Here is a 21,300-nt window from a genome sequence, read left to right on the forward strand (position 1 = left end):
ATATCTGATGTAGTTATAATTACATACAATGAGATCTTCTTTTGACTTTTAACAGAACATTATTTTTCCATCCGGTTCCTCGCACCATCGAGCGCACATACGGGCTCTCCTCTTCAATAAGTCCACATCAGTTCGTATTGTGCTCCTTCTTTAAACTCAGTAACTCTTTGCCCCTCTTGTTAAAAATAAACTAGCGGGTATCACTCTCGCTCATGCTGTACTGTGTGTAATTCCCTGCCTCTGCTGCTGTATATCTCTCACTAAAAACTGTGTGAAATGTATATTTTTCCATATCTGGATAATTACTGCAGTATCATAGAGGATACAATTCCTTTTGTTAACTTATTAGCCAAAATACTTGGACATACATGAATGAGAATAAACCTGAAATATGAATGTATTTCTGTCACAATGCACATCATGTAGTTTAAAGATGATTTAGAGACATTTAGAATGTTACAAATGGCTGTTTCTATTTAAATAAATGTTGTATTCTCAATGTTCTATTTGTCAAAGAATCCTCTTGCAGCAATGCAGGTCTTTGGCATTTAGAAGCTGCTAGTTTAGGACCTGTGTATTGTGACTTCTGCATGGTAGCGCAAACATTTTCAATTGTTCTAATAATAAGAAAACGTTCTTGAGTATCAAATTAGCACTTTAGAATGTGTTTGTAAAGAATAGGTGAAATAGTATATGTTTGCCATCATGGGTAAAGAAAGAAAATAGAATAAATACCACTTAAATCAATTTTTCAAACTGTAATAATAATTTGCATTAAACGATTTTGCCAGTATTTTTGATCAATTTAATGCATCCTTGGTGAAAGTAAGCATCAATTTCTTTCAAGAACAAAAACATCTTTGTGTTATAAAAATGGAAGCTTATATATTATTTATATAATATTATTTTCATAAAGTAACTTGTAACGTAATTACTTGAGTAGTTTTTTGGCAAGCTACTTATTTACTATTACATGAGTCTTAATATTTCTTAGTACTTCTACTTGTAATCAAGTGAATTATTCCTTCAGTAGCAGTACTTTTACTTTAGTAAAAAAAAAAAAATCAGTACTCTTTCCAGCACTGTTTGCATAGTAAGGACCTACAGAGATATTCTTCTAAAAATCTTCATTTGTGTTCTGCAGAAGACAGAAAGTCATACACACTGGGATGGCATGAGAGTGCGTAAATTATGAGAGAATTCACATTTTTGATTTAACAATCCCTTTAAGGTGACAGGTGCTGCATTAGAAAGTTCAACTGCTTTAGAAAAGGACTTGTCAAGACAGAGATTAGAGTGCACACTTTTTTTAATTATGAAGAAGTCATAGATAAGATGTCATAAAATGTGATAGATAAAAGCCTTTTTAAATTGATGTCATAGAATTTACAAAAACCCTAAAATGTCATGAGAGAATTTCTTTATTACAGTAATATTATTTTATATATAAATTATATATATATAATTTTAAATTACTAAAATGTCATGGAAAGTTTTAAAATTCCTGTGATGTCATAAGAGAAATTCTTACATTTTATATACAGCAATATCATATAAAATATTAGACTATTCCTATGATGTCAAAGAGAACTTTGTACATTCAATTCTTAATGCAATATGATAATCTTTTTAAATTCCCATTATGTCATAGATAAAAGAGCCTTTTTAAATTACTATGATTTCAGAATCAGAATGAGCTTCATTGCTAAGTGTGCTCACATACACAAGGACATTATTTTGGTTAAATAATCGGGTGCACACAGAACATTAAAGTGAGACACAGAATATAAAACAAGGTAAGAGTATAAGTACACATAAAAAAAATAGCACATATAACATAGAATGTCATATGTACATGTGCAAGTGGGGGTATGTACAATTATTGAATTAAACATGAGTGATTTTACACGTACATGACATATTTATACATTATTGCACTATGGGAGTCATGAAGGCAGTTTAATTGATCATCTGGTAAATGGCCTGAGGGTAAAAACTGTTCTTGTGCCTGGTTGTCATGACACTGAGTGCTCTGTAGTGCCGGCCAGAGGACAACAGTTCAAATAGGGAGTGGCCTGGATGTATGGGTTCAGAGTGATTCTACCTGCACATTTATTCACTCTGGAGGGGGGCACCAATAATCCTCTCAGCAGTCCTGACTATCCATTATAGTTTCCTTCTGTCTGATTGGGTGGCTGAACCAAACCAGACAGTTATAGATGTACACAGGACAGACTCAATGATGGCTGAGTAGAACTGAGTCAGCAGCTGCAGTGGCAGGTTAAACTTCCTCAGCTGGCAAAGGAAGTACAACCTCTGCTGAGCCTTCTTCACAATGGAGTCTATGTGGGTGTCCCACTTCAGGTCCTGTGCGATGGCAGAGCCCAGGAACCTCAATGACTCCACTGCTGCCACAGTGCTGTTCAGGATGGTGAGGGGGGAGTGAGGGTGGATTTCTCCTGAAATTCAATATTTGCTCCACTGTTTTGAGCATGTTCAGCTAAAGGTTATTTTGACCACACCAGACAGCCATCTTTTCAACCTACCATCTGTATGCAGACTCGTCAACATCACGGATGATGAGGCATGTGTCATCTGCAAACTTCAGGAGCTTGACAGAATGGTCCTTTGCAGTGCAGTCTTTCGTGTACAGGGAGAAGAGCAGAGGAGAGAGAACGCATCCCAGAGGAGCACCAGTGCTAATAGTGAGGGTCCTGGATATGATTTTCCCCAGTCTCACAAGCTGCTACCTATCTGTCAGAAAGCTGTTGATCCACTGACAAACTGTGGTTGGCATGGAGAGCTGGGTAAGTTTGGTTGAGAGGAGATCAGGCATGATGGTCCTGAAAGCTGAACTGAAGTCCACAAATAGGATCGTTGCATACGTCCCAGGTCTGTCAAGGTGTTGCAGGATATAAAGCAGTCCCATGTTGACAGGATCATCCACAGACCTGTTTGCTTGGTAAGCAAACTGAAGGGGGTATAGCAGGGGTCCAGTGATGTCCTTCAGGCAGGCCAAAACCAGTCTCTCTTATGACTTCATGACCACAGACGTGAGAGCAACAGGTCTGTAGTAACTCAGTCCTGTGATTTAGTTTTTTTTGAGGACCGGAATGATGGTGGATGCTTGAAGCTGCAGGGAACTTCACACTGCTTCAGTGATCTATTGAAGATCTGTGTGAAGATGGGGGCCAGTTGGTCAGCGCAGACTTTCAAGACAGGCAAGTGAGACACCGTCTGGGCCTGAAGCTTTCCTAGTCTTTTGTTTCTGGAAGACCCGGCACACATCCTCATTACAGATCATAAGTGCAGGTTGACTAGCAGGAGGGGAGAGGAGGGGGGTTCCAGGAGGTGTAAGTGATGTGAAGATCAGAGCTGGGTTGGGTTGTGAGACTGGGCTTTTCAAACCTGCAGTAAAACACATTCAGTTCATCAGCCATTTGTTGATTCTCTACAAAGCGAGGGGAGGTTTCATTAACTTGGTAATGCTTTTCAGACCTTTCCACACAAATGCAGGATTGTTGGCTGAAAACTGGTTTATCAGCCTTTCAGAGTAGCTTCTTTTAGCCACTCTGATTTTCTTGGTCAGTGTGTTTCTGCAGGGTTGTACAATATTTTATCCCCACTTCTGTAAGCATCCTCTTTGGCATGACAAAGTTGTCTGAGTTTTCCTGTAAACCATGGTTTATCGTTATTGAATGATAAAAATGTCCTTGTAGAGATGCACATATTCTCACAGAAGCTGATATATGATGTCACAGTATCTGTGAGCTCGTCCAGGTAAACATTTTAAATTCCTATCATGTCATATAAAAGCCTCTTAAAATGCCTATGATGTCATCAGAGAACTTCTTACATTTTCTACACTGTAATGCCATTAAAGGACCTTTTAAAACTCTTAAACCTTTTTAGACCTTTAAAATGTTTTAAATATGATTTTTTTTTTCTTCACAAGATATCTGCTCAAACTGTACACACTGCACAGTACAAGCTTCACGCAGCGCTGGATAATCAAAACACAGCACGTCTCACAGTGTTTGGCTTTTCTCCTATTTGAACATCATTCATGAGTCACAAAGTGATTCCTCTCAAAGAGAGAGAGGGAGAGAGAGGGGTCAGTACTGAGCTGCTAAATCTATTAGCACTGACTGAAAAATTGATGTGCTCTTGTCCCTCCATGTAGCCTTCACTTCCATACAAACATGTAGTGGGGGACAGTGTCAATGAGTTCACCAAATATTGACTGTTGTCCGGTGGAGAGCTTATCCTACCTGATCTCAACCCGAGTTGGCTATTTCGTACGGTCTCGCACGATGTTGTTAGCACAAACTCCTACAACTTCATCACGTGCAAATTCCCGGATGTCTAATGTGGAAGTGCGAGTTCCACGCACCAGGCATTAAGTACATGCTTATTAATATTATGCCCTTACTCAAACAAATGTAGAAAAGTCCTGAGGTAACACGATTTTGAGCCCGATTTTCGCTCTCTGACAGTTTTGTGGAAATCGCTGACAAAAGCCCGAAATCGTAGGCAAATCGGAGCTCGCCCCAGTGAGCGACAATTGCAATGTATGAACTATCAAAGACGCGATTTGAGAGAAGCGCCAAGATATCTAGATTGTTAAATATCTGGACCTGTCTGCGATTCCAAATCGCACAATGTGAAACATGTTTGGATTCATCAACTGCAGCGTTGATGAATCAAAACAACCTTCCATCATTATTTTTTCATCATCATTATTATGTTGCTCATCAATATTCAATAAAAATACATTTAAATTTTTTCAATCTTGACACAATTTGTGGTCACAACAACAACAACAACAACAAATTACATTTCCCTTAAGATGTGCCTTAAGCCCCATTGTAACCTATTGTGAAATAAAGACATTAGGGAAGTTTCCCTATCAAGAATCGAATCGAAGAATCAAATCTTTATTTATCAACACACAACTAGGGCGGTGGAATTTGATTAGATGACTTTCAAGCAATGTCTACCTGTGAGGAAATTACTAAACAATTATAAAGTCAATTGTAAGTATTAATAGTAAAAATAGGATCAAAGCTTAGATTTTCTAATAACTGAATCAAATGGAAGAATCAAAATGTTATTATATAACCAGGGAATTTGTTCAGGCAACTTGCATGCAATACTGTACCTACAGCATCTGTATTGAAATCACAGTACAATTATAACTTCATTCATTGTATAAATCGAATCCAAGACATGAGTTTGAAAAACATTATTAGAATAAAAGTATTGAATCTTTCAATTATGGACACACAACCAGTTTCAGCGACTTTCATGCGATGTCTAGCTGTAATGAAATGCCCAATACAACAATATACAAATCATTATATTAAGGAATATTCCGGGTTCAAAGCTCAATCCAAAGCATTTGTGGCATAATATTGATTACCACAAAACATTTGTTTAAACTCCTTTTCTAAAAAAATAAATAAAACAAATCTGGGTTCTAGTGATGCACTTACAATGGAAGTGAATGAGGCCAATTTGTAAATGTTAAAATACTCACTGTTTTAAAAGTATAGTAACAAAACGTAAACAATATGCATGTTAACATGATTTTAGCGCGATAAAATTGCTTATTAATCTTATCTGTGTAAAGTTCAATGCCATGATATACTGTCAACAAACCTTAAAACGATTGTAAAAATGACTTTAAACAGAAGAAATAATGCAAGTGCTTTTATCAAATTATAAGCGTCACATTTCTGCCTTTAACCCCTCCAAAAATGTGCCCCATTCACTTCCATTGTAAGTGCCTCATTGTAACCTCGATTTTTGGCATTTATTATTTTTTTAAAGAAAAGGACAGACGAAACTAAATACATTTTTGTGGTAATCAACATTGTCACAAATGCTGCCGATTGAGCCTAACTTGTATTGAATCTGGAATATTTCTTTAACTGTAAAAATAAAATCCAAGATTGAACTCTCTAACAAAATCTTGTTGTATCTGCCCAGTCAACATTATAAAGTACAAGCCAATACATAGTAAATGGCTGTATTCTTGCACCAAGCTTCTTACATGAAACTCTAATAGGTCTGCCATTGTAAGAGGACATGTTATCACAACGCCGATCAAATTATGAAATGTTAAATGTTGCTGGTACAAAACCGGCACAAACAGGTGCTCTCCACCCCACCTGTCCCCCGAGAGGAAGAGGCCACATACTTTATCTGTGAGGATGGTGGATGAACTCAGTGTGAGCTACACTCCTGAGTTTGTGGGAAGGTAAATGGCCTGATATGAGACTGGTGGTCAGACATATGCACGCAAAGGCAAAATGCAGCAGACATATTTCATGTGTCTCCATCTGCAGCTATACAACTGCCTGAAAGATCTTATCTTGTAACTGTCACTGCAGGAAATGTGATATTCGCATGCATATGTAGGCATTGGTTAACTGCTACAATGTGGATATCAGCTACTGGCCTGAAATTGAAGATTGCAAGTTTAATATCTACTCTGTGAACACTTATTTCCTAAATGACACTGAAAACATCAGATTCGTTGAGATAAGAGATGCATAACCAAGAGCAAACAATGTACTGACTATACAGTACAACACTGTGAAGTTTGGACTGCACTGCTATCTACAGAACAGAACTGGTATTGCATCATTGAAATAGTTGATTCATGTTAAATGAATAATTCAGCTACAAACATGTATATCTTGCCTTGTTGGCACAAAAGTTTTTTTTTACTTCAAATAATTTCACTTTATAATGCAAACAAATGAGGGGCTCCAAAATGACACAAAAAAACACCATATAAATATTAAACATATTGCAAGCCCTTTCAATGTTTAATCATATGTAGGATATTAATTATAGATAAATAATGACATTTTCACTAGTTAAAATGCTCATTCTTGATATCAGGAATGGAATTACTACTAGTGAAAGTGCTAATCTTTGATATCACACTTGCACTAGTAGAAACGTCAATTGCTAACACACACACACAAATAAATAAGTATGTGAACCCTTTGGAATTAGCTTTTCTGCATCAATTGATCACAAAATGTGATCACACAATTATAACCTCTCACTTATTTATTGAACACATCCCATTAATCATTCACAGTGATGTGGAAAAAGTAAGTGCACCCTTGGATTTAATAAGTTGTTGATCCTCTTTTGGCAGCAAAACCTCAACCAAGCGTTTCCGGTAGCAGCAGATTAGACCTGTACAATGATCAGAAGGAATTTCAAACTTTTCTTATAAATTTGGGAATGATTTTTTTCCCTCGATGATGGCAAGGGGTCCAGGCCTGAAGCAGCGCCAAATCATGATGCTCCCTCCACCGTTGGGTTGATGTTTTCATGTTTGTATGCGGAGCCCTTTTAACGCCATTCATAGTGCTGCAATCTTTGTTTTATCAGTTCAATTTCCCCATGGAAGTGTGGAGTGTCAAGGTGGTCTTTGGAAACTTCAGGTGTGCGGCAATGTTTTTATTGGAAAGCAGCGGCTTCCTTCATGGTGTCCTGCTATGGACACCATACCTGTTTAATGTTTTCCATTTAGTAGACTCATGAACAGAGATGTTAACCAGTTCCAATGATTCCTTCAAGTCTTTAACTTTCACTCTAGGGTTCGTATTTGTTTTTACCTCATAGAGCATTCTGCGTTGTGCCCTTTGAGTCATCTTGGCTGGACAGACACTTCTAGGAAGAGGAGCTACTGAATCATCTCCGCTTATAGACTCTTTGTCTTACTGTGGACAGATTAATATCTAAGCTCTTCAAGATAACTTTGTAACCCTTTCCAGCTATATGCAAAGCAACAATTCTTGATCGTAGGTCTTCTGATATCTCTTTTTTGCAAGGCATGGTTCACATCAGCAGAGGCTTGTAAATAGCAAACTCAAAATGTTTGAGTGGTTTTTATAAGTCAAAGTAGCTCTAACACACACCTACAATCTCGCTTCATTATTTGGATGACAGGTTTGCCAACTCCTGACTCTAATGACATCATTAGCCTAGTGGTTCACATCATTTTTCCAACCTACACTGTGAATGTTTTATTCAATATGTAAATGAACAATACATTTATTCATAAATGCAGGACATTCCAAAGGGTTCACATACTTTTTTTTGACAATGCGTTTAAGTAAAAACATAGTTATTGATATCTGTAATTGCACTTTCACTAGTAGAATTTCATTGTCATTACAGATCTAATTACAATAATAATAATAATAAAGTGATAACCAAATTACCAATTTCAAAAATGAGCATTTTCACTAGTTTTAAAACATAAATGCCATTCCTTTATAAATGTAAAGTCATGAATTGTTTCAGGCTTTAGCATAATCTAATCGACACTGGTACATTTTTGCCCATTACCCTGTTTTCGCATTGCATTGCTACTGGCTTATCCCATGTGCGAAGGTGTTTTGAGCATGACTGTTTGCATTTTGACATCAAAAGCAGAGAATAATCTGATCATTTCTAATCTCATGAGAACGCAGTTTTCTTGCATTGTTAGATTTTTGAATATGGTTATTTTTGATAGTTATCAGCATATTGTTATGCATGTAAATGCCCTTAACGACAGTTTTTTCTATTCCTTTATTACTAATCTGCATAAATCTCTAACCCTAATGATGAGCAATAGTAATAGTGATGCTTACGAAGCAAATACCACTAATAACAAATGATTCCATATGATTCACAAATGATTTAAAATGGTCAAAGTAAGTTAATGAAAATGGGGAACACATTTATTTCAATATGCCTGGCAGAAGAAAAATGGGAAAGGTCCACTTTTGGTTTGATGTGTAACTTAAATATGACACTTCTTTGTGACAAACAACAGAATAGAAACAGTCATTTCTTCTCAAAAACAGAAAAAACAACTCACTGACCCTTTCAACATTGTATGACTATCTTTCTTCTGCGGAACACCAACAAAATATTTTGAAAGACTTTATGAGATGGTTCAGCCCATACAACAACAAAGTCAATTGGGTCCAAAAATTCAAGCTCCAAAAAGGACACAAAGCATCACCGTCTTGAAGTCTGCACTATGTTCCAAATGGGCTGGATGTCAAGACTTAAAGTGAAAAAGGAATTCCATTTTGCCAATTTCTCACCCAGAGTGATCGTATAGCTTCAGAAGACTTGGATTTAACCACTCAAATTGTGTGGATTACTTTTATGCTGACATAATGTACCCCATTGATTAACACTGCATGGACAAAAACACCTCATCCATCCTTCAAAATATATTAAAAACTCAAATGAATTTAAGATGGCATGAGGGTGAATAAATGTTGAGAAAATGAAAAATTTTGGGAGAACAATCCCTTTAATATTTGTGTAACTATGAATCGTCACTGATATCCACTGTGTTGGAGTCTGAAAATATATGGTGAGGTGAAAGGTGGAATATGTTAGCTTCTTGGTCTTGTGTTGAAATGGTCAGGGGAAGACTTTGAACAAAAACGAGCCCTGATGGATCAATATTTAAAGGCTCTTCAGGCATGGCATCCTCTGCTTGTTTGGACACATAATGAGATGTACCGTCAATGTTCAGGGGTTCTTTTGTTGTGGCGATCGAGGAATTTGTCTCCGTTACCACCGTAACTTCAGTTCCTCCTTCCTGGATGAGTGTATGGAGGCTTTCAAGGTCAGAACAGGAAGTGATGAAGGTGTGGGTGGCATCTGAAGCGGAGTCAGAGCAGGAAGTGATGAAGTTTGGAGTAGGGCCATTGGTCTGGGACGTAGTTTCAATGGTCTGAAAGGTGCTTTCATCAGTGAGTAAAACTGTCTGGTGCTCAAGGCTGCACCCAGGTGTTGGGGCAACAATGTGCTGCACAGGTGTTAGCATGCTGACGTGCTGTATTGCAGGGTTCAAAAGCATGTTATGATCCTCAGGACTGAGCAGAACCGTTCCAACTTTTGCAGTGGGTACATCCACTGATGCTTGGACAAAATTGTCCTCTGGTCCAATAGAGGGCGCTACGATGATGTTAAGATGCGTTCTGCTGTAGGTTGATGGCATGTCAGTTACAATGCTGGCTTGTCCTAGATCCTGTACATACTGTTTGACAACGCTTTGCGATTGCAACATTGCTGATGCCTGATTGAGACTACGTTGTTGTGGGTTATTATTATGCTGCCTCTTGTGGATGCGAAGAGAATCTTCCCTTACGAACGAAGCCTCACACAAGTCGCAACGAAAGGCTTGCCTCACCTCTAATCTCACCCGGTAACGTGACCTAAGAGGTTTGGCCGACTCTTCCCCAGCCCCGCCCCCTCGTCCAGACTTATTCTGTCTGCCTGGCCTATCTGCGTGACTCTTCCTCCTGTGAATTAACAAATTACTGCGCTGCTTGCTTGCAAAGGAACAGTGTTCGCATTTAAAGGGCCTCTCATCCGAGTGCACACGCTCGTGGATCTTGAGCGCCCCCTTGCTGGAGCAGGAGTAAATGCACTTGCTGCACTGAAGTGGCTGGGTGGGCTGGTGCTGGCGGGAATGGTCTCGTAAGGTGGCTTTGGTTGAACATTGGAATTCACACTCCGTGCAGCGGAAGGAGTTGACTACACCGTGATTAAGCTGGATGTGCGGTTTTAAATTGGCCTTCACGGCACAGCGGTACTCACAGAGGTCGCATTTATAAGGCTTCTCGCCGGAGTGGACCCGACTGTGCCGTTTCAAATCGTGGTTGATCTTAAATTTGGCGTCGCACTGATTACACTGGAATGGGGCGTCACCTAAAGAGAAAACATCAGAGGATATGAACTGAATATATGTATTACAATATTTCACTACTTGTTCTTCTCTATTATGAAAATGATCAACTAGGAACTTAATTAAAAAACTAACAGAAGTAGTATAAAAAAATGATTGTATTGACAATAATAGTAGGGAATTAACTGATCACGATTCACACAAAAATGAAAATTTGTCACATTTTACTCACCCACATGTCATACTTAAGTAAAATATATTTTTTTTCATCCATGGAATAAAACAGGATATGTTTGTCAAAATCTTCATGCACAGAAGTAGTCTATAGAACTTGCATGCTATATTTCAAGTCTTCTTAAGACATTGAGATTTGTGTGACAAACTGACTTTTGAGTATTAAGTGCTATGGCAGTTAAAACTCTTTTTTGAGTGAATAATGACTTGAATTTTGTTCAGCTTCTCATACAAAACTATTGTGTGGCTTCAGAACACATTTCAATATAGTGCACAAGTCAGAGCCACTTTTATAGATGTAGGGCTGTCGCTTTATCGCATTAATTTAGTGTGATTAATTCACTATAAAATAATGCATAAAAATAAAATAACGCAACTGATCATGTCCCCGGACTGTAATAAAGAATATTCCTACCATTAGAGCAATTCTAATCTGAAGTACCACCAGTGTTCAGCAGGGGGCAGTAAGCAAAACTCCAGCTGTAGAGGCAACGTGCAGCTTTACAGAGAACAAACTGATACTCAGGCTTGCTTGATACTACAGACAGCACAAGATAAGAATGCGTTTTTGTATTCAAATAAAGGTGGATGGAGCACAGATCTCGAAATTTTCTTAGTCTCAAACTGCATTTAGCTTGACACAGCGACTTAAATACACTGTGAAAACGCTACGATGCGACACAACCAAAGTGAGATGCTCCAAAAGCGATGTACTCGAAGCAAAGTACAGTTGCAAATAAATATGCAACAGTGCTCTTTACTCATCTCACTTGCATAAAATAAGATGATATATTCCTTAAAATTAGAGCTGTCAGAATGAATGCATAAACACATGCGATTAATGAAAAAAGTTTAATGCGTTTTCTTGATTGCAATTAACGTATTTATCATGAATACAGCAGAAACCACCATAAACACTTGTTGGGAGGGTGGAACCTTTGTAATGTGTCATTAAACTGTTGCACACTTCACAAACACACACTACAGCACTGTCAATGATAAAATGATGGAGAAAGGATCTCTTAATGCTATTTGATGTACAAAACAAGCCCAGATGGGGAGTATTTTTTTGCCTATGTAATGCACATTTTAATTACCACAGAAGCAAGGCAAGTCTTAACTGTCTCCAAAACACAGAATGATACATTTTTGTCTGCAAGTGCTCAGTTCAAAGTGGAGTTTGACACTGGCGTTGACACTATGATGCGAATAATGAACACAGCAGATTGATATTATGGAGGATGAGAGTGTAAGAGATTTAATGCCCATTGCAATGAATATGCAGCCTATAGGGGACAAGTTCTTTCAATTAGTCAAACTTACAATTATACTTTGTGAAACGTTTAATGTTACTTGAATTGGTGATATTTTGGTGCATTTCTATCTTTATACTGTCGAAGGCTTTATTTGAAAAATGTTAATAAATAATTAGATTGTTACATATTGTTTTCTTTTCTTTACTAAGATGGAAATGAAAGCATTTTAACAGGAAACAAATTAAATATTGTGTCAAATTTCAGCATTTTTAAAATCTGTGATTAATCACAATTAACTACAAAAATAAAAGTGATTAATCGCAATTTAAAAAATTATCGACTGACCGACACTAATTAAAATGCATCAACGCCATGGAAAGTACATAATGAAACAGTTATGCCAAATTAAGTAAATATATGCTTTACCAGCATTCAATATTTTAATCTCTAGCATTGACAGCTGGGCAGGGCAGGACAATGGTTATTGTTTATAATAAATCTCTCAGACAGATTGACAAAACCAATTGCAAAATGGATTGCTGTGACTGTACAAAAGCAAAAAACATCCAGTGAGCAGCAGTTCTGTGGACGAAAATGCCTTGTTATGAGAAAGGTCAACAGAGAATGGTCAGATTGGGTCGAACTGACAAAGTCTACGGTAACTCAGATAACCACTGTACAACTGTGGTGAGAAGAATAGCATCTTAGATTGCTATTCTGTGATATGGATTTGCACTGTTTTGGTGGCACGAGGGGGACCTACACAATATTAGGCAGGTGGTTTTAATGTTGTGGCTGATCAGTGTTTAATCACTATATATTGAAATACTGATATTTGAGGCCCAATTAATTGCAATTAATCACTTTATTAATCGGCATATAATGTAACTAATTTGATAACAAATTGTAATGGATCGACAGCCCTAGTTTTGTCATTTCTGGAGCTCAACAGCTCCCATCTCCATTCACTTTAATTGGAAAACTCATTGTAAAGTGCAGACTGGACTTTCTGCTAAATCTTTGTGTCCCATGAATGAAAGATAGTCATATGTGTATGGAATGGCATAAGAAGTATATCTATGGTAATTCTGAATCAATGAATCTGCATTAGGTTGTTTAGATAAATATTGCATGTCAACATGCTCAAATCATGCATCTGGGATATTTTTTAGGAATTTGATTGTGAATCAGTGTCTTCACCTGTGTGAGATCGGAGGTGAACAGTGAGCTGGCTGGAGTTGCGGCTGGCGTACGGGCATATCTGACACTTAAAGGGTCTCTCGTCGTAGTGGATCCGAAGATGCTTCTTTAAGCTACTGCTGTCAGCCGCTGCATACGGGCAGTACTTACACTTGTGCGGTTTCTCTCCCGTGTGCAAACGGCTGTGAAGATTCAGCTTATCACGACGGCTGAAGCGTTTATGACAGAGTTCACACTCAAACGGCCTCTCGCCTGCAGAACAAAATCAGTTCTCAGATATTCTTTTGACTACATGATGTTGTTTTAAAGGTGCTGGACAAAAAAAATAAAAAGTGAGTAATCACTAACCTGTGTGCGTTAATATATGTCTCTCCATGTCTTTTTGGCCATACTGTGTTTTGAATGAACATCCTAAGAGGGAAAACATTAATTAAAACATCTCTAAAGTACTTAAATGATACTTCATTAATAAATACACTTCCAGTCAAACGTCTGATCACACCGACTACTCATATGTGCATTCTAGCATCCAACTTGATGAGGTTTGACTGGCAGTGTACGTGATTCTGTGTATTGACACTAACCTGAGAAGGTGCACATGTGTCTTTTTTGAGTAAGTGCATGTTTAAGCTTTTTAGAGGGTGACTTCTGGGCTTTGGTGAGGTTCTTCTTGACTTTTGATACACAAATAGTAAAAAGAATCATAAATAACATATCCTTGTTTCAATTCTAAACACATAACCCACATGCAAATTCTATGGTGTTTCATCTAGTTACTAGACCTATTAGTAACAGCAGCACTGTCTAGTATTACCCTAAGTACATTTTAACCTTCAACAGTGACAGGAGTGGTAAACATTAGACATACCGTCGGCTCCCGCATTTTTTGGTGACATAAGAGTTGAAGGTATCTGACATCCTTTTTGCTTGTGCGCAAGAAAGAGTTTAAAGTTGTTGTACTGCTGTTTGCAGAAGCCGCAGATGTGGATGTCTGGACTCACGTCTTCTAATAGGTGCAATGACAACAAACACACAACAACACAACACAATCACATGTAAATAAGCATATGGATCTGATAAATCCTTTAAAACAAAAACAAAAATTTTAAAATATTTTTTAGGTAACAGAAAAGTACCAAAATGCACAATGGCGATACTATGGTACTTTGACACCGTGGCAATATTACATGTAGCATGGCACTACCAAAGATTTGCATGTTAAATGGAAGTACTTTTGATGTAAATGGCAATCAAGTGCCATGGTGTTTTCATCTGATGTCTGTACCACAATACCACAACAGAACTTTATAAGCAAATTATATTAACACTTGCTTGTAAAGCAACCTGTGCAACAAACCTGTATAAAATTTGTTTAAGTGAGTTACTACATTATTATAAAAGACAAGCAGGATTTACAACCACTCGTGACTTTCATCATTTATATAACAGTGTCAGCAAACATAAATCAAACGTAAACATAATGACCAATCTGGATTAATGTTTTCTTTACTAAAACTGTGTTTTGGTATTTTGTATTAAATAGTTTGTCTTCTTTACCTTCTCCGTTCAATGATGCCATCTGGATGAGGGTGTCAGCTGTGATTCATTTAGTACTGACACTAGACTACTGTTATAATTAATCATCTGACATAAGTATCATTGTTGGAATTAATCTGTTTAGTAATGTATAATGGACTATAACTTTAACTTGTTGTTTTGTGACCTGCTTGAGTGTTGATTTTATTGCGACAGTATGAACTGCTTTGCGGTAAACAATTTCTTCGTTGCATCGTTTCCTATTGAACGAGCGCAACAGTGCAACCTGCAGGCAGGAATGATTCATGACTTCATTAATTATTTAATGAGATGTATTTTATTATATACTGCATAAATAAATAAAATAAAATATTCACTATATCTTTCGACAAAATCACTATAACTAATATAAAAATAACATTTAATTTATATTTAATATATGGTTTTAATAAATAATACAATTATAAACAAAATTGTAATGTTTTAAATTGAGTAATTCTAATAAATAAATAGTATTCTTTTGTTTTTACAATTATTTTTAAATGATTTAATTAATTTAACCAAGTGTGTTTGCTGTGTGACGTGAAGTTGTTTTCCAACAATTTCCAACATAATAATCTAAAATGCAATAATAATATATATATATATATATATATATATGTTTTTAATTATTATTATTATTTAATTCAACGTTTTCTGATATCAGTGTTTTTTAGGAGTTTAAATAATGACACTTACAGGGTGTTTTCCCAGCAAATGATATTTCCTTGGCACTCGGTGGGTGTTTCGTTCTTTAGAGGTCCTGCTACACTTCTCTATAGGCAACAGAATATGTCACAATAATATATTTATTCAAATAACCCTTTTGTGTCTAATCTAAACAGGACCCAGTCCAATGAAAGCTGTGTAAGGGACATTATAGTCGTACACTTGCACATAGTAGGTCCTATGAGTCTCAGTATCTACATACTGTGCCATGTTATACTGTTTAGACGGTCCAACCAGTATTGACGTCAACATCAATGTGTGATATTATCTGTCAGCATGTTTTAAATGTTTCAGTCAAAGCGACTGCAATCACACTCAAATCTCAAATTTGTCTAAATCATGCTATCATATGTCATGAGACCACACTTTATTATCAATGCACAGAAACTGTACTTTCTAAAGCCATGGACCATACTGTATGTGTGTATACCAGCAATTGTCTCTGTGTCCCCCTTTGAGACATGAGGAACAATATGGAGAAGAGTGGCCCTGTCACTTCATTTTAACCCATCTGAGATCAACAGCTGCACACAGCTGCTTAATGGCTGCAGGCTGTCAGAAGACATCTCAGTGCTCACACTTGCAGACTGGAGTTCTATCTGGAGAGTGAGCAGGATTTTAGCTGTAGTTGCATGAGATGACCACACTGGGGCATCAATGCTGCACTGTTGCATGACAATGTTCCCCAACTCTGAGGATTAGTTTTTCCAGCAGGACAATGCTCCGTGCCACACAACCAGGTCAATCAAGGTGTGGATGGAGGACCACCGGACCAAGACCCTGTCATGGCCAGCCCAATCTCCAGACCTGAACCCCATTGAAAACCTCTAGAATGTGATCAAGTGGAAGATGGATGGTCACAAGCTGAATTTTTGCGCCAGGAGTGGCATGAAGTCACCCAACTGGTGATAGACTGGTAGAGAGCATGCCAAGGCGCATTCAATCTTTGATTGAAAATCAGTGTTATTCCACCAAATATTGATTTCTGAACTCTTCCTAAGTTAAAACATTAGTATTGTGTTGTTTATAAATTAATATGATCTTATTTCTTTGCATTTTTCAAGGTCTGAAAACCTTATTCTTTTGCAAATAAATGCTCTAAATTACAATATTTTTATTTGGAATTTCAGAGCAATTTTGTAAGTACTTTACAGAATAAAACAAAAATGTTCATTTTACTCAAGCACATACCTAGAAATAGCATATCCAGAGAAACTGATAATTTTGCAGTGGTCTCTTCATTGTTTCCAGAGCTAAATATATATGCATATATATTAAATTAGCCTAAAAGTTCTATACAAGAGCACAGTGAAGATTTAGTCTCATGAAACATAACCATTCAGGCAGTATATGTGTATCCATCCCCGTTAGCAGAGGACAAACTGACTCTTACATTTATTTCTGTGAGTTATATTTGATAAAATATTTACATATAATTCTTAGTCACCTCGGGCCATTCTACTCAGGTTGTGGTGTGAAGGGTGTGAGTAATCCCACTCATCATTAATTTATATGTCATTTCTATTCCCATGTGCTGTGATTCAGAGGCAGATCATGTCTGCATTTTCAAACGCCCACATTGTTAAACACAGAAGATATGAAGAGCGCTGTCTTCAAATTTTTGTATTTATAGCTACATATATAAAAATGCTTAACCACATTTACCTCATCTGACATTTCAAAATTATAAATGACATTCTTTGTGCTTTAAGTAGACTCCTGATGTTGAAAAGTTTCTGGACTACAACAGGTGAGTATAGGCAATGTGCATCTATGCCATTAATCAAAAATGTAGTTGTTGTTTGTTTTTTTGGGATTGTAATATATAAGTATTTTTAATAGATGTAGCAAGAAATTCTGAAAACGGAAAAGTCAGCATGAAACGGTCTTTGCAACTCAAAGTAATCTGACAGATTTTGGATGAAACATGAGAGTCAATGAAACAAATTGTAGGCCCGGACATTATTGGAGAATTTACTGGTCCATGAAAAGTGGGTGTTACATAAGAATGGGGTAAGGAAAGAATGGGGTTAGGAAAGGAGTTAAAAAAGTACGAGGGACTTGTGGCGTCAGCTGAAAAGGAAAGTCATTTCAGAGGCGTGGCAATTATTAAAAATTAAAAAATGTGTATTTGTCATAATATGCACTGGTAAATTGTGCAGAATAAGATCGAGAATATGTATTAATGAAGAATAAAGTGTCCATTTTTATTTCAAATGATGCATTTAGCAATCACACTCTTAGCATTAAGTATTTCTTAGTATCTGCTTAATATTAAGCAGACAGTAATGCACATTTAATCATCATGTTTTAAACAAATATTTTACAAGAACCATAGCACTCCCCACGGGACGATTTTTAACAATCTATTAATGTTCTTGTGATTCTCGGCCTCCATAATTTCTCAACATCCTCTAAACAGATGTTATCCCATGTTTATATTATTTGTCAAATGGCCTGTTTCCTCTTTGTTTATAGAAAATGTGGACAGGGACGGGGCATGTTTCAACACGCACGTCCATTTCTTTTCAAATGCTATGACAACAACAGATAAAACACTTTTCTGAAATGGACCAGGATGAAGAGTTTGAATGCAGGGGCGAAAACTTCATCAAAATGTTGGGGGGGACAATAAACATAACAATTCTGAAGAGCAATTTTTGAAGGGGACACCAAGGTTTTTTTTGTTGTTGCCCCGTTTGCATTTGTATTATTTTATTTCTTAAACAATTATTTTAAGAATATATCATTATATTATTTACAATACACATATTTTAATGATATTTTAGGGGGACAACCCTCAGATGGGGGGTCCTGACCCCCGACTCCCGCGATTTCCGCCTATGTTTGAATGAATGAGTGAGTCAGCATAAAATTTTGGAAGATGAAAGGAAAAAATGCCCAAAGAAATATGAAGACACCCTGTAAACTAAAAGGATTCATCTGGATATTAATCATTTAGAGAGGCATGCCAGGTTTCACTCAGCCTAAGGTTAGATCAACAGTGTCTTGCAAAACGATATGACTAAAACTGGGACGGTTGGAGAGAGAAGGAGAGAAATGATCTGTGTATGGCGGGGTGATGTGTTTATGACGTGAGGAGGAACAGGAAAAGATGTTCTGAAGGTCCATGTTTGGTTTGAGCAGCATGACAAATTATACACACATCAGAGTATGAATTGTGCTCAACAGCTGTTATCATTACATCAGATAAAACGTTTGGGAAACATCACATGTCCATGTGCACACACACACACACACACACACACACACACACACACACACACACACACACACACACACACATACTCTCTCTCTCTCTCTCTCTCTCTCTCTCTCATCTGGACTAATGCACATGATAAACCAAAAAGTTTTGATCGTTTTATGTTTTATATATTTACAGTGAATATTATAATGATTATTACTTATAATATTATCATCATTGTAATATTTATCTATATTATTATTGATTACATATTTCTAAAATCAGATAATTTCATTATTACAAATCATTTTAAAATATCTAATAGTTAATATTTAATTATATATACACACTGGTGGCCAAAAGTTTGGAATAATTTTCAGATTTTGCTGTTTTGGAAGGAAATTGGTACTTTAATTCACCAAAGAGGCATTTAACTGATCATAAAGTATAGTCAGGACATTACTGATGTAAAAAAACAGCATTAATATCGAACGGTGATTAAAACTGACCAGAAATAACGGTGCATTCAACGGTTTGAACCGCACACATTCCAGCCAATCAGAATCGAGTATTCTGATTGGCTGATTGTATAAAAAAATTAAGAAAATATAATTATCCATCCATCCATCCATCCATCGTCAACCGCTTATCCTGTGTACAGGGTCGCGGGGGGCTGGAGCCTATCCCAGCTAACATTGGGCGAAAGGCGGGGGACACCCTGGACAGGTCGCCAGTCCACCGCAGGGCCACACATAGACAGACATACACTCACACTCACATCCACATCCACATCCACATCCACACCTAGGGCAATTTTTTTTTTGGAGACACCAATTAACCTAGCCTGCATGTCTTTTGGATGGTGGGAGGAAGCCGAGTACCGGAGAGAACCCACGCAGACACGGGAGAACATGCAAACTCCACACAGAAAGGCCAGGGCAACCAGGGTTTGAACCCACAACCTTCTTGCTGTGAGGCAACAGTGCTAACCGCTGCACCACCGTGCCGCCCAAAATATAATTATAATACATATAATTATATTTTATATATATTTATTATATTTTATTTATTTAAAAATATTTGTATTGTAATATTATATAAATTATATTACACATAGCTTATTATTATAACATATTAAAATAAATAAGTTATTCTCATTATAATATGTTAATGTTTTGTCAGTTAACCTAAAAATGTGCTTTAGGTGGTAACATCTAAATGAACTTGTTTTATTCAAGTCAAAAATATGATGTATTATGCTTGAACCAACCCAACATTAGGTTTAACAAACAAAAGGGATTTTTAAGGGTTAAAAATAGCTCTTTAAGGTAAAAACTGCACATCTCCAATATCTTTTATGTGTATATTATTTCTGTTTTATTAATGTGATACCTTGATATCATGATATGTTGAGTGATGCACACGATACATACTCATACTGAAGAATACAAAGCCAGAGATCCGAGATGGAACAGAAGTTTATCACTTAGGGCAAAATCAGGCCTCACACTAATATACAGTAAACCAGACAATAGAATCTGTTGGGTGCTTCACTGCTACAGGGCAATATGCATCCAGTGTTTCACAGATTCCACTGAGACTCTGTGGATCTGTCATTGTTTTAATCATGTTCTGAGGATCTATGGACTCTAATCTAATAAGCTGTTTGAAAGTATTTGCTTTCATTTGTAACCCAGAAGTGTCAAATGACTCAATGCTGATATTTACATCACTGTATTTTGTGGGTTTAATTGATTCAGCACAGTGCAAAAATATAGACTATGTTTGCAATTTTTACAGCTAGAAAATAATGTTTCAGGCAAGCATCACTCTAACTATTGCTTAAATTTAAGGCCAAGTATACTTTGGTTTAACTCCACCCCTTAAGCCTTTATGAAGTAAAACAACATACAAAATGTAGAAGATATATCAGTTTTACCAATTGATTGGTGATTACAGTTGCTTTTTTGAACTCAGTTATTGACAAAATCTATGGTGACAGTTTTTTATTATTCCTCCACAGTACCACTGCTCCATATGTGCATGTTATGCAGTCTGCGTAAGGCACCAACTCCCTAGTGGGGCACCGTCTTACCCAAGGGGAGTACCAGAAACTCCACCAACTGCCATTCTTAGCACGTTATAGGTTATTTAATAGCAGTCCCGGAACATAAATGTTGTGAATAACATTGTCCATCCATCCATCCATCGTCAACCGCTTATCCTGTGTACAGGGTCGCGGGGGGCTGAAGCCTATCCCAGCTAACATTGGGCGAAAGGCGGGGGACACCCTGGACAGGTCGCCAGTCTATCGCAGTGAATAACATTGTGAATAATAATAAAACTTCTTACTCATTAAGATTATTTTGATG

At 37.0% G+C, this 21,300-nt stretch overlaps 1 protein-coding gene across 2 annotated transcripts; it reads right to left on the bottom strand.

Annotated features, from left to right (window-relative positions):
- Positions 1-4,970: 4,970 nt before the first annotated feature.
- LOC127618384 (zinc finger protein 64-like) lies at positions 4,971-15,157 on the bottom strand. 2 transcript variants are annotated; one of them, XM_052090784.1, is made up of 6 exons: positions 14,977-15,157; positions 14,288-14,425; positions 14,004-14,093; positions 13,768-13,830; positions 13,420-13,671; positions 4,971-10,752 (listed from the first exon to the last, which is right to left on the bottom strand). In XM_052090784.1, the coding sequence occupies exons 1-6, from the start codon at positions 14,996-14,998 to the stop codon at positions 9,359-9,361; spliced, it is 1,959 nt and encodes a 652-aa protein (XP_051946744.1). In that variant the 5' UTR covers positions 14,999-15,157; the 3' UTR covers positions 4,971-9,358. The 2 variants fall into 2 exon arrangements, with proteins under 2 accessions (XP_051946744.1, XP_051946745.1); XM_052090785.1 differs by lacking the exon at positions 14,977-15,157 and having other exon boundaries at positions 14,004-14,088; positions 14,288-14,415.
- Between the last annotated feature and the right edge of the window lie 6,143 nt (positions 15,158-21,300).

Source organism: Xyrauchen texanus, chromosome 25 (genome assembly GCF_025860055.1).
Source record: "Xyrauchen texanus isolate HMW12.3.18 chromosome 25, RBS_HiC_50CHRs, whole genome shotgun sequence".
Lineage (NCBI taxonomy): Eukaryota > Metazoa > Chordata > Actinopteri > Cypriniformes > Catostomidae > Xyrauchen > Xyrauchen texanus.